This window comes from Agelaius tricolor, unplaced genomic scaffold, assembly GCF_023055355.1.
Source record: "Agelaius tricolor isolate 1412-34295 unplaced genomic scaffold, bAgeTri1.0.p SCAF_20, whole genome shotgun sequence".
NCBI lineage: Eukaryota > Metazoa > Chordata > Aves > Passeriformes > Icteridae > Agelaius > Agelaius tricolor.
Genome location: NW_027269280.1, coordinates 4,158,775 through 4,183,392, shown reverse-complemented (window position 1 = coordinate 4,183,392; position 24,618 = coordinate 4,158,775). Strand labels below are relative to the sequence as shown.

General features: G+C 57.0%; 1 protein-coding gene across 4 annotated transcripts; it reads right to left on the bottom strand.

Annotated features, from left to right (window-relative positions):
* Window positions 1–247: 247 nt before the first annotated feature.
* ACACB (acetyl-CoA carboxylase beta) lies at window positions 248–23,717 on the bottom strand. Of its 4 annotated transcripts, none has more exons than XM_071445208.1 (52): window positions 23,353–23,717; window positions 20,646–20,774; window positions 19,668–19,806; window positions 19,328–19,437; window positions 19,085–19,166; window positions 18,588–18,686; window positions 18,195–18,304; window positions 17,832–17,942; window positions 17,465–17,674; window positions 16,985–17,155; window positions 16,592–16,753; window positions 16,254–16,417; window positions 15,591–15,741; window positions 15,411–15,514; window positions 14,761–14,842; window positions 14,074–14,219; window positions 13,846–13,996; window positions 13,635–13,769; window positions 13,073–13,219; window positions 12,808–12,996; window positions 12,381–12,481; window positions 12,213–12,301; window positions 12,010–12,134; window positions 11,618–11,731; window positions 11,422–11,535; window positions 10,980–11,069; window positions 10,678–10,886; window positions 10,401–10,490; window positions 9,899–9,998; window positions 9,700–9,807; window positions 9,418–9,521; window positions 8,844–8,883; window positions 8,560–8,775; window positions 8,329–8,484; window positions 7,824–8,027; window positions 7,249–7,404; window positions 6,880–7,002; window positions 6,287–6,556; window positions 5,862–5,959; window positions 5,596–5,716; window positions 5,323–5,433; window positions 4,970–5,113; window positions 4,768–4,888; window positions 4,527–4,623; window positions 4,264–4,360; window positions 3,923–4,058; window positions 3,435–3,612; window positions 3,194–3,306; window positions 2,530–2,684; window positions 2,206–2,376; window positions 1,577–1,713; window positions 248–1,454 (listed from the first exon to the last, which is right to left on the bottom strand). In XM_071445208.1, the coding sequence occupies exons 1-52, from the start codon at window positions 23,455–23,457 to the stop codon at window positions 1,328–1,330; spliced, it is 6,912 nt and encodes a 2,303-aa protein (XP_071301309.1). In that variant the 5' UTR covers window positions 23,458–23,717; the 3' UTR covers window positions 248–1,327. The 4 variants fall into 4 exon arrangements, with proteins under 4 accessions (XP_071301309.1, XP_071301307.1, XP_071301308.1 ...); XM_071445206.1 differs by lacking the exon at window positions 23,353–23,717 and adding an exon at window positions 21,434–21,968 and having other exon boundaries at window positions 3,194–3,339; window positions 3,429–3,612; window positions 8,844–8,885; ... (2 more) ...; window positions 10,760–10,886; window positions 20,646–20,772; XM_071445207.1 differs by lacking the exon at window positions 23,353–23,717 and adding an exon at window positions 21,434–21,968 and having other exon boundaries at window positions 8,844–8,885; window positions 9,465–9,521; window positions 10,401–10,538; window positions 10,768–10,886; window positions 20,646–20,772.
* Window positions 23,718–24,618: the final 901 nt, after the last annotated feature.

Sequence of the window (24,618 nt, the reverse complement as noted above, 5' to 3'; positions counted from 1 at the left end):
GTTCTTCCTCTGTGGTGTCACCCTGTTCCTGAAACCCTCTGAAATGCCTGGAAAAGCTCTGGAGTGGGGACAGGGGCTGGCAGGAGGGATGCTCAGAGCTGCCCCACCCCAAACAGGTCCTGTGCCACAGAAAAGGGGCTGCGCAGTGCCAGAGACACCAGGCCCTGCTCAGGACAATGACAGAAGGCACAGAGATCAGGGAGTTCTTTGGGAGCTGAGCTCAGTTTATTGCCTGTCAGCAGTGACACCTTCCAGCCAGGAAGGGACCCACAAGACCATTCCCATCTCCATCCCAGGACAGGGAGACCTCCTACAGACTCTGTGGGATCCCCCAACCCCAGGAGGTGTCCAACACCTTCACCCCAGGGCAATACCAGCACTGCACTTGAGCCAGGTGTGCCACCTTCCATTGCCATCCCACCTCCTCCTTTTGAGCCCAAGGTAAATCTGTGCTGGGGAAATGACACACCCAGAGGCACCGGAAAACTTCAAATTTCCCCTCCATGACCGAGATGATCGAAGGCTACCTGAGCAGCAGGGTACAGGTCCCAGCAGGTGACAGCTCCCCCTGGCTCTGCTGCTTCCAAGGAGGAACCAGGTCACTGGGGCAGGAGCACCTGGAGCCATCCTCCCTCCTCTCCATGCTCTGCAGGAGCCAGAAGGGACTCGAGATGGGAGAGAGGCACAGCCAGGTCAGCCAAAGCCTGGTGGATCCTTGGACATTCCCATGGGAGCAGCTCCCAGATTAGCTCACTGAGGTCTTTCCTGGACCATCAGCTACTCATGGCCACATCTACTCTTTGCCCCCTAGGGAGGGGAAGGATGACAGAAATTGCTCCTCATAGTTTATAAAGCATCACTTGGAGGCTGCTTCTCATTTCCTGGTCTTGGTGCCTGGTCAGCTTGAACCCAGCCAGCTGGACACTGGCCCTGGCCAGGGGTCTGTGCCTCCAGCTCTGTCCAGTCTCATGAAACGTGTCTGACCTGGTGCTTGTCTGAAAGACCAAGGGCTGGCAACTAAAACAGGAAAATATTTTGGATTCTTTTTAAAACCAAGTTCTGCACCAGGTCCAGATTCCAGGCTTGGCTCAGGACAAGTTCATCTTCTGCCAATCTGCCCCTCTGGCAGCACTCCCAGTGCCAGAGGGGACTCTGTATGGATGGCAAGATCATCTCCATGGCTTAAAATACTTAAAAGCACTGGTGTCCTTTATTTAGGCACATGAGCAAGAGTCCAAGGCTTCAGTTCAAGGGCTGAGGAGCCAGGTGGGCAGGTGAGGTCTGGCTGTGTCCTGGTGCTTCTCCTACCCTGTGGTGATTGTCCAGCTCAGGAGGGATCATCAGTGTCCACCCTGGACAGGAGATGGGCAACCTGGGCCTTCTGTGGGCCGGTGATGTGCTGAGCCATCTGCACGATGCAGTCCATGGTCAGCTCGGGGTTGGCCTGGAGCAAGCTGCAAGGCACAGGGCAGAGAGAGGTTTCCTGAGAGGCTGCAGTGAGAACTGCCTGGTCTCCACCACCTGCTGTTCCCATGCCAGGGACCCCCTTCTCATCCCAGCTCCCACAGGCTCTCACCTCCGGATGTGTTTGAGGATGTAGTCCCGCTTCAGATACTTGATGTTCTCCCTGATGGCTGACTGGGTGCCATCCTCCTCCTGCATGTGCTTCTCCAGCCACTCCACCACCACCTGGTTGTTGTCCCAGAGGTAGCCCTGGAGAAAGCAGCCCTGTGGGCAGGGGGTTCTGCTGCCTGCACAGCCCAAGCCCTTCCCCTCCTCCTGGAGCCCCAAATCCAGGCCACAGGATTTTTCTTCCCTGACCTGCACCTATTGGCAAACCACTTAAAAAGCAAAAAGCTAAAACATTGTTCCTTAGCAAGTCCTGCTTCCTGAGGCAGGCACAGCAACCTGAGTGTCATTTGAGAACAGCTCAAATGCTAAAAACACCATTTTTGCCCTGGGAAGCCCTGTCATGGTAAAAAATATTTATCTGGGGACCATTTTGCCATCGCTGAGCACCAGCACCCAACTGGAGTCACCTGATTTGAAGAGCCAGCCCCAGCCTAGGGCTGCTTCACTGCCCATCCTCACATATTCCCATCACACATTGAAACACTCAAACCTCTGAATGGTGGCAGAGCGAGGTGAGATCCCTCGGGATGCCCTGGCTGTGGAGGTGCCTCAGGAAGCCGGGGCTGGGGGTACCTTCTCAGCTCCCTCCGTCTCCATGAACCAGCGCCGCAGCATGGACTGGATGTGGATGTGGCTGAGCTCGCTGTTGGCCTTCAGCACCTCCCCCTTCACCATCTCCTCCAGCAGCAGCCGCCGCAGCCTCCAGTAGAGGAAGGAGCGGGCGCTTTTCCACTCCAGGATGTCCTGCGGAAAGCGGAGCACAGCCCGGGTTTGCCGGCGGCTGCCGGCTCCCGGCTCCGGCGGGATGGAGGGCAGAGGGCAGGGATGTCACAGCGAAGGGACTTTCCCCCCACCTTTGCCTGTCACCTCAGAGCCCCTCCCCGGCGCCCGGCTCACCGTGATGACCCCTTTCTCCTGCATGCGGCCCGGGGTGTCGTGCAGGTCTGCGAAGCGCACGGCCACCTGGTGGTACACGGGCAGCAGCAGCTCCTCCCGCGCCTTCAGCTGCTTCTCCAGCTGCTTGCGCTGCGCCTCCGACAGCTCGGGGGAGCCTGCGGGACACAGCGGGCTGAGCAGCCCCCCGGTGATGCCACCAGGGCGTCGCCTCTGTGCTCCCACATCGGCCACCACGCCCAGTGCCACGGCTCTTTCCTTGGCACACCGACACCACAGCCATACAAGCCATGGCCACAAAGAAATCACACCACACTCAGTGCTTGCTACATGAGAGGGGAGAGGGCATTTGCCAGGGGGACCACGCTGTAGCAGGCTGGAGGGACATGAGGGAAAGGAACTCTCAATGCAGCAGGAACCAGTTGAATGCAGCCATGGCCATCCTTCATCTCAAAGCATGGGAGAAGACCCCAGCCCCATTTAACCCGCAGACAAAGCCCCCAGGAGATACCAGGTGTTCTAAAGTACCACCACATCCTCTCAGCTCCCTCCACAGAAAAGACAAAAAGAGTTTTCCCAGGACACTGGTGGTTGCCACCAAAGCGCTTGAGCCTCATGTTTAACTTACCACCACCAATGTCCACAACCCCAAACCCCCCTTCCTTACCCAGCTGTTCAACAAGCTTGGCATAAACTGTGTCAATCCTTCTCATGGTCTTCACCAAATCCTTCTTTCTGAACTTGATCTCCACTGTTCCTCCAGGCTCCAAAATGCCTCCCCTGGAAGGGAAGTTTGGTAAAGCAAGGACTGGTGTGCATAGGAGAATAAATCCTAGGACAAGGTGTCCAGGCAGCTGACACACACGGGTATTTTGGATGACACACAGAGAGGTGTCCAGGATGCTGACCTGCTCTCCTTGTCAGCGTAGAGCTCCACGTGCAGGGGGTTGATGGTGGAGTCGATGACCACCCAGGAGCCGCCGCGCAGCTCGGCGTGAGGGGGGATGTACACCAGCACCGGCTGCTTGAAGTCCCGCAGGCTGTCCACGATGAAGGCGCCGAACTTCAGCATCTGATCGTACATGTCTGAAAGCCAAAGGGACTCAGGGGATGGGTGTCCCATTGCCACCGTCCCAGCCTCCTCCCAGCTGCCCAAAGCCACCTTGTCTATTGGAGAGACAAAGCAGCCTGCAAAACCAGCCAGCAGGAAGCCACCAAGCCCTGGGACCTCTGCCCTGTGATTGATCCCCCATGACCTCCCCAGCCCAACCCAACCCCACATCCCAGAGTGGTGCATACCCTGGTAGGCTGGGCCATCTCAGGACCCTGTGGGGTGGCAGGGGTGACAGAGTTTTGTCACACACCACGGGAATGTGGGCATCCCAAGCACAGGTACCTTTCATGCCGCTGGAGAAGCCTCTCCAGTTGGCAAAGATCATCAGTGGGAGGTGCTCCCGGTTGAAGTCCCGAATGGCCTGGGCTGTTTTAAAAGCAGAGTCTGGGAACCAGACCTGTCCAGCCTGCTGGATTATCTGGAAAAGACAGAGAGCAGCTGAGACTGTGCCAGTTCTTCCTGGCATGCCGCATGAAACAGCTGCAAGAAAACCAACTGCCCCAGCATCCTTGATTTCATCTGAATCAAGGAAAATTATGCCCAAGGATCATGCTGAGCTATTACTCCTCCCTTCCCTCCAGCTCCTCTCAGATGCCACCTGGCCCCAGCTGTACCCCTCTCACCTTTGCCTCTGAGTCCAGGTTGGCAGGGTCAGCAGGTATTGTCACCTCCACGGTGCGGGTCTCAACAGCGATGACACCCACGGGGAGACCTCCCAGCCTGTGGCAGGGCAGGGTGGGCTCAGCAAGGCCAGTTCCTCTCCACCCCAGCCCCACCAGAGAGCTGCTCCCTCTCCACCATCCCAAAAGCAGTGCCACAGACAGGGATTGAAGGTGAGGGGCCACACATGCAGGATCCCAGCTCCATCCCCTGCTCCTGGCAGTACCTTGCTCTGCCAACCACCACGGTCTGAGCCCACGGCTTCATGATCTCCATGAAGCTGCCCTGGTCGAAGAAGCCGCTCTGCCAGGTCCCTTTGAGAGCTGCAGAGCACAGGAAAACATGGAGTGGTGCAAGGGCAAGCCCTGAAGGGTTCCTGAGCACCAACCCACAGCCAAGAGCATCTTCTGCACCTAGAGGATCATTTGGGAGCAGTGCTGCACAGGCCTTGGGTTGTTCTCACTTACTTGGATGGGGTCTCCCTGCCAGCATCCACCTGGGGTCATAGGGGACTTTGGAAGGGACAAAACCAATTTCTCTTTCAACAGGGTCAACTATGGCAGTGACAGGCACCGGGCTCTGGTTATCCTGTAAGGGAGACCCCGAGGGCAGGTCACCAGCCAGGTAGGGGTGACATCCCCCTCCTTCCCCCCTGCAGCACCCTCCTACCTTGGGTATGTATGAGAGCCACTGCAGGATGGTGTAGACCCCCTCAAAGTCATCTGGGACAGTGACATGAGAAACACCATTGTTGTGCATGATCTGCACTCCTCCCAGCTGGTTGTTGGATGTGTAAACCTCCCGTCCCAGCACCTAGGGAAACACATGGGGCTCTGCTGACACAGGAGCTGCTCCCTTGCTCTGTTTGTCAGCCCAAACCTCTGCACAGGCAAATTCCCTCTAGGCTGAGGCTGAACTTCCACCTCTATCCAGGCTGATGTTCCATGGGACAGGGAAGGAGCCCACACAGGTAGTGGTGAGAAGGACAGTGCCATGGAGGACATGCAGCCAGAGCTTGGTACCTTGTTGAGAGCTGTGACACCTGTGAGGATGATGTGGGAGTTCTCCACCTGGATGACACGCTGGCCCAGCCTCACCAGGTAGGCACCGATCCCGATGGCACGACAACTCACCTGGGCACACACAAAGGGACACCTGGGGTCACTGGGGCTGCAGCACAGACCTGGAGAAGGATGCTGTGAAGGGCTTGTTGCATCCTGTCACCCCTCCCATGGTGACTTTAAGAGCCAGCAGGAGAGAGGGGAGGAGCAGAGAAGGGAAGGGCCCCACTGTACCATGCTGATGGTCACTATTTCATCATAGGCACGGGAGGATTCCCCAGCAATGGTACCAGCAGCTCTCAGGTTTTCTACCCCAAATCCATTGTCCTTCCCAATGATGTCCAGCAGGACATACCTGCAGGGAAAGTGGAGCTGTGGTGTGGGAAGCACTCACGGCATCCCCTGTGCCTGGCAGGATGCTGAGGTGGGAGTTGCATCCTGGTGGGGTGTAGGGCAGAGCTTGGGGTGGCTCTGTGTGTCTCATGGGATACGGGACTCACCTGGACTCTCCACCTTCCTCCACGTGCTCACAGCGCACCGAGTTCATGGCACTGATCCTCGTGTAGTCCTGGGGAGTCAGGTACAGGTACCTGAACCCCTGCAAGGAAAGAGGAGAAGGATGACTTGTGGAGCCCTCTACACACATGCTCACGTGGAACATGGCCCTTTCCCAAACCTATCCCAAACCATGCTGTGCAGCAGCTCAGGGACCAGAGCTGGACAGAGCAGCCATGCCAGCACTGACACCTTCACCTCCATCACGTGGGAGAAGCCAAAGGAACCATCCCCATGGTGCTGGGTGCAGGTATGGCCTCACTCCTGCTCTAATCCCACAACTTGACATCCCAGCTTAACTCTGCTCATCCCTTCCCCAGCTAGACCCTCTGTTGTTTCCTGTGTTGCAGAAGGGGAGGTGCCCACACACCTTGTAGGGCTCGGCTGGGTCCACCCAGGCCACCTGGAACATGTGCTTGATCTCATCAGCGAAGCCGATGCGGGCACCGCTGTTGGCGGCAATGTAGATGCGGGGGATGCCCTCGGCCCGTGCCAGCTCTGAGGCCCTCAGGAACACCAGGTCCTCCTCAGGCCCAAAGGAGCCAATCTTGTGTGTGATGTCGTTGCAGATGAGCACAATGTCCCGGCCTTTGGGGTACTCGGGGGTCTTGAGCTTCATTTTGAAAGCAACCATCCCCACCTGCCTCGAAATGGCACAAGGTTACAAGGAAGAATTTCCAGAGAGTCATAGAGTCATAGAGGCATTTACAGAACCACAGAATTAACCAGGTTGGAAAAGACCTCCAAGATCATTGAGTCCTATGCTTGACTGATCACCACCTTGTCAACTAGACCAGAGCACTGAGTGCCACGTCCAAGAGACACGGGGGCTGAGCTGCAGGTGGCATTTACCAACAGACAAAATGGTTGAGGAGCATCCCGCAAGCTTTAAACACAGCCAGACTAAGTCACCAGCCATTCCCACCTGCTTTCTCTGCCCAATTCCAAATCATTCCCTGCTACCTCATTCCCTCCAGGGACCCTGTTCATCTGCACAAGGTGCCCCTGAGAGTCCAGGACCAGCTCAGTGTAGGTCATGATGTCCTTGGGAAACACGTCCGAGGAGCCCCACAGCTTGAAGAGAGCCTGTGAAAACACAGCACATTGCCTGGAATGGTTTGGCTTGGAAGAGACCTTAAAGACCATCTAGTTTCAGGAATTTCAAGAGCTAGGAATCGGTTTAGAAATGTTTCATACAACCAAAAATGTTGGAGCTTGGTTCTTTTTGTTTTCTCATTCAACAGCCCAAGGAGAGGGACCTTTTCCTCAGGTGGCAATATTTGGGGATAAAGAGCAATAATTTGGAGCCTCTTTCTGCTCAGCCAGACTCACCTGCCTGATCATCTCTGGGAAGTCGTACACGTAGGTGGTGCCCAAGGACTGTGCCTGGAAGCGCTTGGCCTGAAGCAGGTCCTTGGTGACATAGGGGGTGTTGATGAGCATCCCATGCTGTGGCCCCTGCTTGTCCCCGTATGACTGGAACATGATCTGGAAAGGAGAGCAGAGCATTGGTTGCCTTCCCTGGATGTCATGGTGACTCTTCTTCCAGAGCACTGCTGAGCCCTGCTTGGTCAAGGTGATTTTCCACCCATTTTTTTGCTGTTGAGGGGACTGCCACACTGATGTGCTGCCAGTACTAGTGACACCCCAACAGTGACCATCACCTCCAGCATTCAAAACTGCCCAGCTCCACACCAGCATCAACCCAAGGAACCCAGCTGGATACAGACAGATGGGATGAAACCAACCCAGCTGTGGGAATGCTGTTGGAAGTCTAGGGTGTCTGGGCAGACCAGCACTGCAGGTTCACAAGGAATTTTGCAGAAGCCTCCCCAAAGCTCTGCTGGAGCTGGCAGCACTCGGGCAGCCATGGCTGGGTTCCTGCAGTCACTGCTGGGGTTACTCACACTGCCAGTGCCGGGATCCCTCACTTCCTTGTACAGGCTGATGTCCAGGTAATATCCGGACTCGTTGGTGAGGAAGAGGCGGATGGGGATGGCGGTGGCAGTGGGCGTCAGGCGGATGTTGATCTTCACCTCAGCCTGCAGCACCCGCAGCTTCCAGAGGCGGCTGCCGTAGCGCATCACCATGGAGCGCACCGACTCCTCAATCTGCACGGGGACGGCACAAAAAGGGGTTGGTGACCTCAGGGACAACACTGAGCACACAATGCCAAGGCTGGAGCAGCCCTGTTGCATGTCCACCCCAAACAGCCATTTTGGATTTGCTTTGGGTGAGCCCCTTCTGTCTCTCCATGCCTCCTGGTGGGGCCTGGTGCTGATATTCACCCTCTCCATTGGGGACAGGGAAAGATGGTGGGGGGTGGTTGCCCATCTGTGCAGTGGTCCTGAGCATAGGAGATGACAGAGTAACTTTTCCAGGACAGAGGAAGCAGGACCCCAAGAAACACACCTTGGACGGGTCCATGATGACGGTGGGCACAAAGTTGAGGAAGATGTGGTTGCAGTCAGTGCGCACGATGGTGTTGTTGAAGGCCACCTCCAGCTCATCCATGGCCTCCAGGAGCAGCCGCTCGCCCTCGTTCTGCAGGTACTCGAAGGAAGCCTCCTGTGATGGAGCAGGTGGCTCAGCAGGGGCCAGGCCACCCCTGCACCCTCACTGTGCCCCCGGGTGCCACCCTGCCTTGGTGATGAGGTCGGAGTGGCGCACGATGGCGCGGATGAAGAAGCGGTAGTCGGTGGCCTCGGTGCCCGCCTGAACCTTGGCAGCCCCCAGGTACAGGTGCATCTTGTGGTTGGCACAGGGGATGGCCGTCAGGTCGAAGTTGCGCATGCGGCTCAGCTCCAGCTGGAAGGCGAGCGCCGGCTCCAGGTGACGGTAGATCCGATCCTCTGCGAACTGCCAGGCACAGCCGTGAGCCAGGGCCGCGCCGGCGCCGCGCCAGCACCGCTCCCACGGGATCTTACCTCGTCCCTGGCTCTGAACGTGAAGAACTTTGGGAATTCTCTCTGCAGCAAAAGGGAGAGAGAAGCAATGTGAATAGGCCTGGCCCACAGAGGTTTGTTGATTCTCCATTGATTGATCCTCCATTAAAAAAAAAACCTTGCAGGCTTTGTTCTGCCCCAAAGGGAAAAGAGCTGGGAGGGATTGATTAGATTGGATTTTAGGAAGAAATTGTTCCCTGCGAGGGAGGTGAGCCCTTGGCACAGGCTGCCCAGAGAAGCTGTAGCTGCCTCATCCCTGGAAGTGTCCCAGGCAAGGCTGGAAAGGGCTTGGAGAAACCTGGGAAAGTGGAGAGTTCCACCCCATGGCAGAGAGTGGAACAGGATGAACTCTAAGGTCTCTTCCCACCCAAACCACTCTGGGCTTCTATTCTGTGATGGCTTCTAAAGGCAACTCAAAGCTATGGAGTGGCTCTGCAGGAACCACGTTACTGGAAACATGAGCAGGATAAAGGATGATACAGGAATCTCTCATTGAATTGCTCATTAATTAATTCCCAGCTCCTGAAGCACAGTGGGTCCATCCATCACTCAGTGCTGTGCCTGTAAGGTATTTATAGATGCCAGAATCTCGGTTGCACTCACCTGCTGGGCAATGAGGAATGTGATTCTCCGGAGACCACGTTCAACGAGGATATTTTTCTACACAGAAACAGAAGATGCCACCAGTTAAGAGAGCTTAAACATTTCCACCAAGGGAGCAAACAAAACCTAAATTGCAGCATTTTGGGGTGCACTGTGTGGAGAGGAGGCAGTGCCTTAGGTACAGCGTTCTGGCTTGCAGGGTTTACAAAAAGAGGGTCCAGCCCCAGCAACAGACCTTGGACTGGGCAAAGGCTCTGAAGATGGGCACCAGCTTCTCATCTTCCACGTGGTCAGCTGAGCAGAGCGCGATGTTGAGGATGTGGATTGGCTCCTCACGGATGTTCTGGCAACAAAACCCTACAGTCAACCCTGGCCAGCAGCATCAGTGCTGTCCCAACCTCACCCGGGGGTACCAGCAGCAGCTTCACGCCCACCTTGGTGTCCTCCTCATCGTAGGTAGTGGCCTTTGCATCACTGAGGAGCCCGCTGTCCGACGAGGAGTTGGAGAAGCACGAGATCACTTCATCAAAGTTCCTGCCCAAACAGCAGAGGTGGGGTCACAAGCCAGCACATTGTACCCACCTCCTGCCTGAAGGGACAGCACCAGGGACCCACTGTGACAGTGTGACAGGGACACAGGTACCAGCACAATGGCCCCACCATCCCACAGCAAACCCACAGCTTAAGAAATGCAGCTCTGAGCTCTGCTGCATTAATGTTCAAATGTAAGCTGTGCATGTAAGCTTTCCCCACGTTCCTCATGTCCCCACAAGGTAAGTGGTGTACTGAGAATACCCAGTCTGTAGCTATGCTGGGAACTGGAGCTGCTTCTAGCACGGCCCAGCTTCCCCCTGTTGTGGCTCTTCCACCCCAGTTTGCTCTCCAATGACCCAAAATGCACAAACACTGTGGCCAGGTGTGTCCCTGCACCCCCACCTTGTGAAGTCCTCAAATCTGCGGAAGGCCACCATGACTCCCATCCTCTGGCTCGTGGGGGAAAAGCCACTGTCCATGAAGAGCTCAGTGCTGTGCCGGGCCAGGTCAGGGTTGGTGATGCTGATAGGGACGGATATCCTGCCACGGGGAGCAAGTGTCAGCTCTGGGGAAGGCACCATGTGGGACCACACAGCTCCCACAGGGGACCTTGACCTGTAGAGGGCTCATCCTGCTCCACTGGCAACAGGACAGTGTGGTGGCAGCACCCACTTTGCACAGAGGGGATGATACAAACCCCAAAGCTTTGTGAAAAGAAAGGCTTTGTGTCCAGGGGAGCAGGACAGGTGTGTGGGAGGGACTCCTGTACCTGTTGGGGTGAGAGGAGGGCAGCATGAACTGGAACTCCACGAGGCAGGTGCCATCAGAGAGCTGCTGGTGCTGCAGGCTGTGCAGCTCGTAGGCGATGTACCCCCGCCGCACGTACACCTGTGAGGGGACACAGGAGGTACCACCTTGCCCCTGCCACCCCTGGGCTCCCCATGCCACCCTCAGGCCCTCTCTGTGCCCCCCAGGCCTCACCTCCAGCGCTGCCATGCGCACCACCTTGTTGGTGTGGTAGAAGAACACGGGGAGCACATCAAAGATGGAGGTTTCTGACAGGATCAGTTTCTGCGGGAAGAAAGCAAAATTTAGAGCAAGGATGAAGTGAGATTTAGGGGGTCCCTCAGTGTGGAGGGACTGGTCACTAGGGTGCCATGGAACACCCAGCCCACCATGGGGAAACCACTAGAGCCAGACATGAATCCACACATCTATCCGCACATCTGTTCCCTCCCAAATGGAACACGGAGCAATGGATAGGGACTGGCAGCACTGGGGTGCACCCCCTCCTCTGCTCAACACAGCCACTACAACAGGGCTTTGAGTGATTTTTAGCTGTTTTTAGGACTAAACCACTTGCAGCCAGACCCCTTCCCCAAAGCCACCCAAATTCCCTCTGGAAAAACACATAATTCCCAACCTTCAGGTTCTCAGGGCAGTACTCATGTCCGTACATGTCGATAGCAGAGATGAAGATGGACTCAACCTGGTTGTGCCGCAGCTCGTAGGAGGGCATGTGAGAGGCAATGAGCACCTGCCAGGGGAGAGAGGAGCTGGGAGCCTGGGGGACAGGGATGGGGACAGGGATGGGGTGGCACTGCATGGTGCTGGCTGACCTGCCGGGCTCTCAGTGCCACTTTGGAGTGCTCGGTCTTGCTGAGCTGTGTCAGCTCATGGAGGATGGTCGTCAGCTCATCTGTCAGCGTGGGGTCACGGCCACACAGCTGGTCCTGCAATGTCACAACCACCATGGCTCAGCTCAGGCTCCTCACTGTGTGGGATGGCTTCGTCCTGCATCCCAGCCCCATACAGCCAAAGGGGACAAGACCCAAAGCACAAAAATGGGCTCTCTCTGACCCAAGAGTAGCCACACAACACGACAGAGGGAAGATAATTAAAATAAAGCGATAATGAGGCAGGAATGGACACTTAAGCAGTGCAGAGCTGCCTTGACTGTTCCCTGCCACCAGCCTTTGCTCCTGGAGTCTCAGGCATGGGCTGTACTCACAATTAACATGATGACCAGCTGGTTCTTCTTGGCCACCTGGGCATGGGAGAAGATGCTCTCCAGCACAGGGGTCATGTTGGGTTTGCACTGCTCCCTCAGGCTGATGACACACTTGTCGTAGTGAGCTGTGGGGCAGGGTCTGGTGAGCCCTGCAGCTCCTCCAGAGAGCCCTGCAGCTCCCCCAGAGAGCCCCGAGTCCTCACCATGCTGGAATTGTGTCTCCACTTGCAGGTAGCGCCTGAGCAGGTCCAGCACCACTGCCTTCATGTAGCCCCGGATGCCACTGCGGTACCTGGGGAGCAAAGAGCCCATCATGCTGTGAGGAGGTGCCCCTGGGGGGACATGGGGGTCACAGACAGCATGGGGCTCACCTCTGCACCAGCTGCACCAGGCTCTGTGTGTTCATGAAGAAGACCTCCCGCTCAGCCTTCCTCTGCAGCGTGGCTGCATGGGTGTCCAGCACGTTGGCGATCTGTGGGGAGAGGGGACGGGGTCCAGGGTGGCTCAGGGGCATGAGGCCGCCATCTCCCCCTTTGCTTACTCCACCCAGAGCCTTTCCCTTGTTTGTTTAGTTTTTTTCCCCCCAAAGTGAAAAATGCAAAGTGACAAATGAATATAAAAAAGAAAGGCACACATAGAAGCAAATACACGTACAAAACCAAACACACATACAAAATATAAACCTCCACATATTTCCCTCACTCATTTCATTTGTTATAAAATCCTGGCAGCACAAATTGAGGCAGGAGCTCCCATCTGGCTCCAGTGAGGAGGATGTGAGCCCCCTTTGCCACTCACCTGCTGGCTGGGGAAGCGGCAGAGCACGGAGGTGATGTTGCTGGCGTACTGCGCCATCACCTTCCGGATGGATTTCTCCACAGCCAGCGGGATCCGTCCCGAAATGCTCGTCATGATCTCCTGCAGCTCCAGCAGGGGCAGGGCAGGGTCCCGCAGGGTCTTCATCAGCTGTGCCACCCACTCCTTCACCTGCAGGAGCAGAAGCTGGTGCTGCTGGACTTGCCCTCGTGGCAACTGGGTGGTACCCATGGTGCCTGGCACCCACCTTGGTCTTGAAGTAGGGCTCGGGCAGGCAGTAGCCGTTCATGACGTTGGTCAGGTTGTCCAGAACATTGCGCAGAACCTGGTGCTGCTTCTCACCAGTGATGGGGAGGGTCTGCTGGGATGGGAGCCCCCCTGTGAATGGCTGTGCCTGGAGAGGGCAGAGGGAGGTTGGCTGAACTGTTGTTGTTGGCAGAAACAGAGCTCCTGAGAGCTGCAGGTGCCCCAGAAACCCAGCACAATCCATGATTTGGGTCAGATATGAGCAAGCACTTGACATTGAGCATAAAGGATCTGCCAGTGTCTCACGATGAAAATAACATGGAAAAACTGGAGATTTTAGTGCTATAAATGCACTTTTTTAGTGCATGTGAGCGCCTGCACATCGAGGAAGCAGAGCAATCCATGTGGAGCAGCACTTGAACCCAAAGACAACCCAAGGACATGGCATGACCTTCACTGTGATGCCCCACCAGAGCATCTCCTCCATTTTGTCCCCTAGGGAGCATTCCCAGGATGCCAGCTGGGAGCTGGCAGGAGGCGATGGCCACCCCTAGGAGACTCACAGGCTTCACTTTGGAGGGATCATCCAGCTGGAGGCGGGCGATGATACAGCCGGCCTCCAGCAGCGCTCCCGGCCGCTTGACGTAGTGCAGCTGCCCCGCCTCCTCCACCGCCAGCGTCATGATGATCTTCATCACCTGGCAAGGAAGGGACGCGGTCACCAAGCCAGCAGCACCAAAAACGTTGCTCCTCCAGATCTTCTGCAAAGCTCACCTCGATCTCTGCATAAACCTTCCCCCCGTCCACGTGGCCGCCGTCCTCCACCGTGTACTGCAGCAGCTTCCCCGCGCAGGGCGAGCGCAGCACCGTCGGGTCCTTCTCCTTCTCGAAGGTGCACGTTTTGTTGCCGATGGTGATCCGGTACCTAAGGGACAAGGAAAGGTGTCACCAGCCAGCTGGTGGCCTCTGGGGAGGGGATATGGCAGCCCTGGCAGGGGGTACCTGTCGATCTCCTCTTTCATGTAGGTGGTGTAGCTGCAGCCGTCGTAGGAGAGCAGCAGCCCCCCGTCGTTGAGGCGGTGCACGTCGATCTCGATGTGCGTGCGGTTCATGATGACCACATAGGTGGTCAGAGACTGGCGGGCCACCTGCGGGCAGGGGACACCCTCAGTGCAACACCAAAACACTCTGGACAGCAAGGCTGGAGGCTGGGGGCCACCTCCCCATGCTCAGTGCAATGGCTGCTGCCATGGGATGGGGCTGTGCTGGGAAGGCAGGAGGCATAACCTCAGGCTGCACCCAGGAGCTGTTCAACTCTGCCCAGAGCTGGTTTAACTGACAGCCCAGAACTGGTTTAACTCAACTCACAGCCCAGAACTGGTGAAACACATGGCTCACCGGCCACTTTCATTCTGAGTAAGGAGTTTTGCATGAAGTCCAACTAATTTGGTTTAAAAGCAAGAAAATGAAGTCCCTTAATAAACTCAGGGCAACGGGGTGTATGAAAATGTCTGTCAGGTTAAAATGAGGTTATTAAGGTTATGAGGTTATTAAGCTCATTTTTATGCTGCTCATTTTTAAAGGACAGTTTTGTATTTATTTCAGTTTTCTCCCCTGGGACAGAAGCATGTCCCTGACCCCTTGAGAAGCACTGTGGCCGGTTTGGGGGGAGCACAGCCCTGCCCTCACCTGCAGAATGTACTTCACACCCTCATAGAGGAGCTCCACATCAACGATGTTCAGCAGAGAGGCTGCTGGCAGCACCTGGCCCCTGAAACACAATGGAGGGATCAGGCCCCAGGGCATTCCCAGCCTCTCCAAGCATGTGGGATGTCAGCAGTGCTCCCAGTCCTGGTGGGAGGGCACAATGGTGACCAGAGGGGACAAGTGTCAGCTTTAAGTGACCCACATGAGCACCATGCACAGCCAGATCTGGAGGGAGGCCAGGCACTGGGAAAACACTCAGATAAGGCACATGGGAGAGCCCTGGGAGTCCTCCAAGGCTGGAGGAATAACCTTGATATTCAACAACAAAAGCAAACTGCACAGCCAAGCCACTTCCCCTTGAAAACTGTCTTCCCAGCCATGGGAAACCTTTTCTACTGTCCAGACAAACTGATAGCTGAGGATCCAGATACCCCTGTCCCTGCCTGTCACTGAATTTGTAAAGCCAAACTGGAAGGAAGATGTCCCAGAAGAACAACACTCAGGTGTCCATTGTGGCTGCCCCAGTCCTGGAATTCCTCAAGGCCAGGTTGGATGAGGCTTGGAGCAACCTGATCTGGTGGAAGGTGCCTCCCACATGACTGAGCCCCCCCTGGGCAGCCCCCACTCCGCACCTCTCCAGCGTGTGCAGGAAGTCGCTCATGCACGTTCTGAAAGCAGCATCTGCCACGTTCAGGGCACCACAGACAACCCCCAGCATCGTGTCTGGCTTCTCTGCCTGTGGGGGCAAAACCAACAGGGTTTGGGTCCTAGCCCAAGGGAGGGGAGTGGTGACCCCGGGGCATCATCCCCACCTGCACTTTCTCGGCGATCAGGTGGTCCAGCCAGCCCGTGTGTATCTCGTTGTTCTGGAAGCTCTCCGTCTCCAGCAGCTTGATCAGGTACTCCACCGTGGTCCGGAAATCCCCACGGATAGACAGCTCCTTCAGGGCCACCACCATGTTCCTTTCAGGGAGAAAAGTCCTTCATTAATGACTGAGAAGGTGGCACTTGGCTCCCAGCAGAGGGAACTGGGGAGCTTCAGGGCCTAGGCTGATGAGCTCCTGAGCCCCCAGCACCTTTATCACCACTGCATGGTTTGGGTTGAAAGGGACCTTAAAAATTCTCTTAATCCACCCCCTGCCATGGACAGGGACACCTTCCACTGGATCACGTTACTCCAAGCCCCATCAGCTTGTCCATGAAACTGCTGCTCAGTTCCTGATGGACACTGCTGCTTGTGAGCACTAAGCAATGCTCAGCAGATGACTTCAACATGTCCTTGAGGACCAGGGGGATGAAGTGGGACTGTAGCATTACCATAGTCCAAAACATTTTGGCTTTGGCCAGACAGCCAGGTGCTTAGCACAGCAGCACTGTTCTGGTCCTGTCAGATAAAAACCACTTTTCCCAGCTCACACACCAACTGTGACTCCTCCCAAGGCCACATGCCCTCCAGCTCATCCTGCCACACTCACGAGGTGGCCTCCTCCCGGTTCTCTCCCCATGAGAAGCAGTGTCCAAACTGGGAATCAGCAAACTCGTGCAGCCCCCCGGCTGCTGCCACACTGAAATACCCCCAGACGTTCTTGCTGCTGCGGAAGTTCAGCTCCTGCACCGTTCCCGAGCTGGGCTTGAAACCCTGAGCCAAAACAGAGCAGAGATGGAGGAACCAGGATTGAGACTCGTGCAGCAAGACAGGGAAGGGGAACCCCCATGGACTGCACCAATCCCATTGTCTGGCTGGGGAGGACCATACCCAGTTCAACCCCACAGGTGGCAGAGTCCCCTTGTCCCCACCCCGAGCCCAGCTCACCTCCTCGGGGTTCTCGCTGGTGATCCGGGCAGCAATGACGTGGCCCCTGGGCACGGGGGGGTTGGAGGGGCTGTGGAAGGAGATGGGGGTGTCCCCCCAGGGGCTCTCCCCATACAGCACCCGGATGTCTTTTATCCTGTGCAAGGGGATGCCCATTGCAATCTGCAGGAGAGACAAAGGCCTGAGCTGCCAGGGAGACACCGCCAGAGTCTGAATGGAGAGTTCCCAATGGGAAGTCAGAGTAGAAGGAAAGCTGCCACACCTCTTTCACCTGCACCCTCCGTGCTGGGATATGGGACAGCTTCCCTCTGCCAGGCTCCAGCCCAATGCCCCTCCCTAAATGCCCAAAGTGCTTCCTCTAACACCCCTGGAGCGAGCCCTGCGTGCAGGTACCTGCAGCTGGGCCGCCGGGAGGTTCACGTCCGCCACCATCTCCGTGCACGGGTGCTCCACCTGCAGCCGGGGGTTCAGCTCCAGGAAGTGGAAGCTCCCGTCCTCTCCGTACAGATACTCCACGGTGCCTGCACTGACGTACCCAACCATCTGCGCCAGGCGGACAGCGCACTGCGGGAGAGGGAAACCCCTGGGTCACGGAATCCTGGCTGGGAAGGGACCCGCAGGATCGGCATCCAGCTCCTGCTTGTGCAGAGGACACCCCCAAAACCCCACCGTGTGCCTGGAAGTCCAAACGCCCCCTGGACTCTGGCACACTTAGGGCTGTGATCGCTTCCCTGGGGAGGCCGTTCCTGTACCCGACCACCCTGGACAGGGAGTCCTGCTCAGCTCAGGGGTCCCTCCCCCTCTTAAAACCCCAATAAACCCAGCCCAGTTTCCCATTAAAACCTCATGCTGCCCTTAGATCAGGCCACCCACCTTCTCCATCATCTCGGTGACAGCGGGAGCAGCGATGGTGGCGGGTGCCTCCTCAATGATCTTCTGGTGGCGGCGCTGGATGGAGCAGTCCCGGCTGAAGAGGGAGATGGCGTTGCCGTACTCATCTGCCAGGACCTGCACCTCCAGGTGCCGAGCGTGCTGCGCCAGCTGCATCAGGAAAATGGGGGATCCGGGCGCCTCCGCCTGCACCTGCAGTGGGGGACAGGGTCCTGCTCTGGCATCACCCCCCAAAATCCATCCCAGGATGGAGGCAGAGCTGCGGCAGGAAGTGGGAGGTGCCCCGGCTGGGAGTAGGACCCTGCCGGGATGGGATGGAACAGGGATGGGGGTTCCAGGCACCTCTCACCTGCCGGAAACAGGCACTAAATTCCTCTGCTGCCTCCACTTTTCGGATGCCTTTTCCCCCACCACCTTCTGCTGCCTTGATCATCAGGGGGTAGCCGATCCTCATGGCCACCTGGGAGGGTCAGGGCTGGGGTGACTGTAGTGTTTTGGACGCCAGCACACCACCCTGACGGCCCACACAACTCCAGGCATCCCTGAGCAGGATTATCCCAAGTGACATTCATTCAGTGGGACAAACTGCTGCTGGCACAGCCTTGTGTCACTGTGGTGTGTGCTGGGAGGCCAGAAGGGCCAGGGCAGGCAGGCTCTGAGGAGGAATCATGGTGGGCAAGAGATAAGCAGCTGCCTACAGGCTCAGCTTTACCTCCAGGCCTTCCTCCACGTCCTTCACGCAGCCCTGCGCGTACGTCTCCAGGGGGATGCTGATGGCCTGCTGATGATTCTGGTCCTCCTCAGACCACTGAGCCACCAGACCTGCAGATATGGCCAGGGCTGTGGTCACTACCAGGGTGGCACAACTGGGGTGGCATGCTGGGTGTGCTCAGGGAGCTGAGGCTTCCATCATTTCTCTTGTTTCCTTGCACTCCATCTCCAAAAAATCCCTCTCCCCAAATCAGCTGCTGCAATGGGGTCCCCAATATGTGTGGCCAGATGGAGCAAGGACCCCAATGCTGGTGCTTGTTTTGTGGGGAAGGAGAGGCAGGAAGGAGGGAAGAGGGGAGCAGGGAGAGTGTGGGGGCTGTGAGGAGGCACTCACCACTCCCGCTCCACGGCAGTGTGGGGATCTCCAGGGTCTGAGCCACGATGGTGGAAGCGACTTTGTCCCCCAGCGCCCACATGGCATCACTGGGGGGACCTTTGGAGAGGGAGAGAAGAGTTGAGGAGGTGCCCAATCCACCACCCACATCACTGAGTCGGCCCCACCAGCCTTCTGCAAGGACTGGGGATGCAGGAAAGGAACCTCCCCAAACCCACTGCTCAGCTCAGGACTGGGAATCCCACAAGGTCTGCTCCCACCCAATGTTCCTCTGTGAACTGCATCAGCCTGAACATTACAGGGAAAACCCAAAAACCAGCAGGATTCCTGGGAATCCTGGGAATTCCAGCCCCAGGAAACCAGCGTGAGGACTGCCACTCCATGGGCTGGGCATGCCAGAGGCACCAAAGGGGCATTCCCAGTGCAGTGTCCCTGGCAGTGACTGTGAGTGCACACACCAGCCCAACAGCCAGCACGGAGAAGCAGTGAGACCTTACCTAGGAAAGCTATCCCATTTTTCTGCAGCAGCTCTGGCAGCTTGTGGTTCTCTGAGGCGTGTCCCCAGCCAGCCCACACCGCCTGGCACAAGGAGAAGCAGCAGTGGGAGCATTACCCCTGTGCTGGCATCTCCCACCATGCCCAACTCCTCAGCACACAGGGACATCACCCCCTTTTGGGGTGTCCCCTCTGCCCAGGAACCGCCCTTGCAAGGAGGTGGGAGATACACAAATGGCCACTACCTGGACTGGGATCCGTTTGGAAATGTCCACGATCAGCTCCACGTTGGCGTAGTTGTTGTTGTTCGTCCCTCCAGGGACTGGCACGTAGTGATCTGCCATCTTGATGTACTCTGCAAGAGAGCACGGGGAGTGGTAGGAGCCAGATCCCCTGAGCCAGATCCCCTTCCCAAATCCTCCATCCCGGAGCAGGGAAAAATTATTTACTCCTGCATTTGGCTGTGCGGGAGTAAACTGTGTGACTCCAGGCTGTGCAGAACCCTCACATGCCAGACAGGAAAGGGCTGCCCCAGCTCAGCTCCAGGTAGGGAACTTCCTTTTTGGGGATATTTTCAGGAATTACCTGCATTAGCCTTGAGGTCCTCGGGGGTGACCATGACCACGAAGCGAATGGCGCGCTCGTTGCGGAACATCTCGTAGGCCCAGCGGCGGATGGAGCGCATGCACTTCACAGCAGCGATGCCATTGTTGGCAATGAGGACCTGGGGGCACAGGGACAGGGGGTGAGGGCAGGGTGAGCCCTGTCCTTGCTACCTCAAGGGATGGCAGTGTGTGGTAATGTTCCTCACTCGAGGTCACCAAATCTGGTAACGCTCCTCACTCGAGGTCACCAAATGTAGGAATTGCGGGCATCCCCGACGTGGGAAGAGATGAGAATCTTGACTCCATGTTTCAGAATGCTGATTTATTATTTTATGATATATATTATATTAAAAGAAAATGACATATTAAAACTATACTAAAGAATAGAAGAAAGGCTTTCATCAGAATGCTTGAAAGGAATAGAAAAGAATGATAATAAAATATTGTGACTGCTCACAGCCTCGACACAGGTGGCTGTCATTGGTCATCAAGTAAAAACAATTTCACAAGCTGGGTAAACAATTCTCCAAATCACACTCCAAAGCAGCAAAACATGGAGAAGCTGAAGCTTCTCAGCTTCTCAGGAGAAAAGATCCTAAAGAAAGGATTTTTCATAAAATATGTCTGTGACAGCAGTGCAGGGGCAAGGGGTAAGTGTGGAGCAAAGCAGGGGGGTTGTGCTAATCAGGAGATTTCCAACAGCTGGTTGTACATCCCAGCAGAGCATGAGACTCCTCAATAACACTGCTGATGTCTGGCACTGGCTATAACCAAGGATGGGATTTTCACCATCGTTTGTGCCAAGCTGCTGCCTGGGGTTCCCTCTCCCAGCCCATGAGAGCGAGTGAAGCCATGGAATGAACAGCTCTGGGCTGCCATTTCTACAAGCCTGGCAGACACAGGACATTTGGGCAGTGACCCCCTAGCCAGGCACAAGCAGGGATGTGTGGGGACAGACCTTCTCGATGACACGGTTGCCCCCAAAGCGGGTGATGAACTCGGCTGGGGAGGCAACGGAAAAATCCCGCTGCAGGTCCATCTTCCTGTGGCTCCTCTTCGCCAGGCTCAGCCCCGACATGCTGGGCCTGTGGTGGGATGTGGTGGCTGTCACTGAGCCCAGGGCCACCCCAGAGAGCCCAGAGCCACTCCAGCGAGCCCTCCCCCAGCCCCTGCAACCCTGCAAAGCCTGTCCTGAAAAGGTCACCAACCATATCTACAATGTGATTCAAGAAATTCTTTGTGGAAGGATGGAAGAGCAGCACGGATCCTGCTGGCAGCACCACCTCAAACCCTGTGTGGCAAGAGCCACCATCGGGCTGTAGAGTGTCACAACATGTCCCTGCAGCTAAAGGTTTGTTATTTTTAGCCAGAGCAGAGCAGCTGGAGGAGGCAGGCAGCAGCATTTGGCTTCCAAGTCGTTTCTTCTGGATATCATCTGTGCTCCCATGGCAGCTGCCCAGTGCAGCCAGCAGGGAGTCAGCTGCCCCACATCCAAACTACAGATTTTGGAGAGCACCCCCTGCCCTAGTTCTTGCAGGTGGCACTGCTGTCACACAGCCAAGGACACTGGCTCTCCTCCCTCAAAGGGAGCAGGACTGGGGGCATCACCTTGTGGTTCCGAGGAGCACCAGCACATGTCGACCCCAATTTTACCAACAGCAATGTACTCACCACAAGTACCCGCCCTCCCTAACCGGGACATCCCTACCCGACCACGCTCCGACCATCGGGGGTTGCCATCCGTACCTGATGCCGGCACTGGGCTCCACAATGGTGCTTACGGTGGGCGGCTCGGGGACGGTACCCGCCACCCCGGCCAGGCTGCTGCGCCGCCGGCCCACCCTGAAGGCCGTGGCCATGAGCTCATCATCGGAGGAGTTGTCGTCGAAGGAGCCCAGCACGAACTTGGCGAGGGCCGGGCGGCGCAGCGCCGCGGGGTTGTACACGGCGAGCTGCTCCTGCTCCGCGCCCGCCCGCCCGGCCCGCGGCGGCGGCGGCGGCTGCGGCTGCTGGCCCGGGGGGCTCTGCTGGCCCGGGGGGCTCTGCTGGCCCGGGAGGCTCTGCTGGCCCGGGAGGCTCGGCCCGGCGGGGCTCTCCTCCGGCTCCTTCTCCTGCTCGCACCGAGAATTGGACATTTTGGCCCAAAGGAGCAGCAGCAGCAAACCGAGCAGGAGCAGCGCAGCCGGCAGCATTCACGGGCCCTGGGGGAGACGGAGCACGGCGGTCACGGCTGTGCCGCTGAAAACAACGGCCCCGTCCCAAACGCTCCAGCACCGGCCGCCCTCGGCCGGAGCGGAGCTCCGTGAGGAGCCGGGGGTGACACGGCCTGGCCTGGCCGGCCCTCACAGCACCCTCAGGATGGCGGCCCCCAGCCCGGCCCTCACACGGGGGGCGTTGAACGGGACCCCCGAAGCGCGGTAAGTGCGGGCGATTATCCCCGTGAGAGCTGGGCATGGGGGTGAGAGAAAAGCGCCTCCCCTTCCCCTCAGCCCCTCACCTTCCCCTCAGCCCTCGCCCCCTCACCATGGCTACCAGCCCCGAGCCCCCTCCTCGCCAGACCCCGCCGGTCACGCAGGGCTCCCGGCTGGCTGCGGTGTCAGCGGTCAGTCCGTGTGTCCATCTGTCCCTCCCCGCTCTCCCCGGGCCGGAGCCCACGCGGTGCCAGGGCCGCCCCCGAGGGAAGCACGGGCCCCCCCCCCTCTGCCCGGCTGTTCCAGTTTGGTCTCGCACGTGACGGTCACGTCAAGCAGAAATATTTCCCTGCTAACGTGTCTGGAAAACTTCTGCTGGAGATGAGGGTGGAGGGAGGGAGGGGGACACCCGATCCTTGGGGGACAAAGGTGCCCTGGCCCTGTGCCTGGTCACGGGGACGGGGACAAGGACATGCTCATGGGTTTGGCTCCTTGGGGGGAACAGGGACTCCCCATTCCAACCCCCCTCCCTGCCCGAGTTAAAATACCAATGCAAGATCATGTAAACAAAGTCATTTTTATTTTAAAAAACACACTGGGGGAAAAAAACCCAAGCAAACATATACAGCAAGGCCACAGCCAGTGTAAATTCACTGGTGATAGTGTCAGCTCAGAGAGAACACCAGAGGAAGGGTTACAAGGACATTCTATAAAAACTGGTATCATTTCAAAAACAACAAAAGGGCTTTTCACTTCCATTAAAGTAATCACAAAGTCAAAGATGGGCTGGAAACCCAGGAGTAGGAAGTCAACACCTCTCCCTCCTGCAAATCCTAACAGTTCTTGCCAACACTAGGTGGAAACTTGAATTTCCTCCCGGGTGGCAAAGCACAAAGTTCCCTCTTTGAAGATCTTAAAAAGATCTGAAGTAATTTGCAGCTCTCAGTCCCTGAATTGGGAGATGTCAATGAACAAACCTTTGCTGCTGCCATCAGCAAATACCCCCAGGTCCTTGCTCAGCACAGCTCACCTGTCATCCAGGTGATTCCACACCCGGGAAGAACCTAAAACCTTTTGATTTTCCTGTCTAAATGCCAACAAAACATTCAAAAGCATTACCAAGGGTCTTGGTCACAGCCTCCCTGTGGCTGAACAGAGGATTTATCCCAAATTCTTGAGATCATGGATACACCAAGCAACACTCCTAACCCTGTATTTTCTTTACAGCCTTCAGAAGCCATTTTTGTAATAAATCTGTAGCAAAAAGCTAAAACCAAAAGCCTTTTCCTCCCATGGAGACAGCTCCATTCCCCCTAAATAGGCAAACTGGATTTGTGTGGGATGGAGGAAGCAGAGCATGCACAAAAGCTGAGCAGCTCAGTAAGAACTGACATCCCTTCACCAGAGTCTGAAACTAAATTCCCATTGCCACAAAGACCACAAATTAATACAGAACTCTGGTGTCTGGGGTCTTTTTTTTTGGCTTCAAACCAGGCTCTCTCTACTTCTCCTTTCCTTCTCCCCGTATTCGCCTTCTCTCGCTCCCTTTCCCCCATTCCCTCTCCCCCCACAAACCCGGCTCCTTCCTGTCCTGTCCCTACCCCGCTACTCCTTTCTGTTCCCCCCTCTCTCCCTCCTCTGTCCACCCTCCCGGGCTTTCCCTTCCCGTCCCGCTTTCCTGCACAGCCCGAGCTCCCTCGCCGCCCTTTCTCGTGCCCTGCTCTCGCTCCTCTCTTCCCGTGCCCCCTTTCCTTCTTTGCCCCGCAGCCGCGGGGCTCGGGCTGCCGGAGAATAAAGCCCCGAGGGCCGGAGCCCGGCGCCCCTGGGCCCTTGCGGGAGTCCCCGCGCGGGGCCGGAGGCTCTCGGCGGATCCCCCCGTGCCGCTCAAGCACCCCCTGCCCGACAGCGCCGGAGCTGCGGCTTTGCCGGCATCGCGCTGAGAGCGGCCCCCGCTCCGTGCCGGGCCGTCCCCGCCGTCTGTGCCGCTCCCTCTCTCGCTGCCCCTGGCCCGTGACAGCGAGGCTGGGCAGGAACCTCAACCCTTCTGGGGGCTGCCCCCCCTTTCTTGTTGCAGCAGAATCCCTTGCTGGGGGGATTCTGTGGGAAGGGCTTGGGGGAAGCGCTGCGCTGCTGTCCAGGGCAGTCGGATTCGTTCTGAGCCTTCTTTGGGGGTCAGGAAAAGGGGGGGTGAAGACTCGGGGCTCTGATGCCGTTGGGGGCACCCCAAGGTGCCCAGGAGAGGGAGCCCCACTGCGGTGCAGGAGCAGGTGGGGGGCGGGCGAGGGGCGGGGGTCACACTGGGTGCCGTCCCCCAGAGGGACCCAAAGCTGCCACCAAATGCACAGGGAGGGGTGAGTGGGTGTAGAATGCTAAAACCTGTCAAGTTATTCGGTTTTATAGGTATTGGTAAAGAATAGGAATTTGTCTCTAAATTCATTTGGGGAGAAACCTTCTCTATCCACTCATTTGTTTACAGGAATGTAGGAAACTCTGACTGGAGATGGGTAGTAGTTTTGAAAA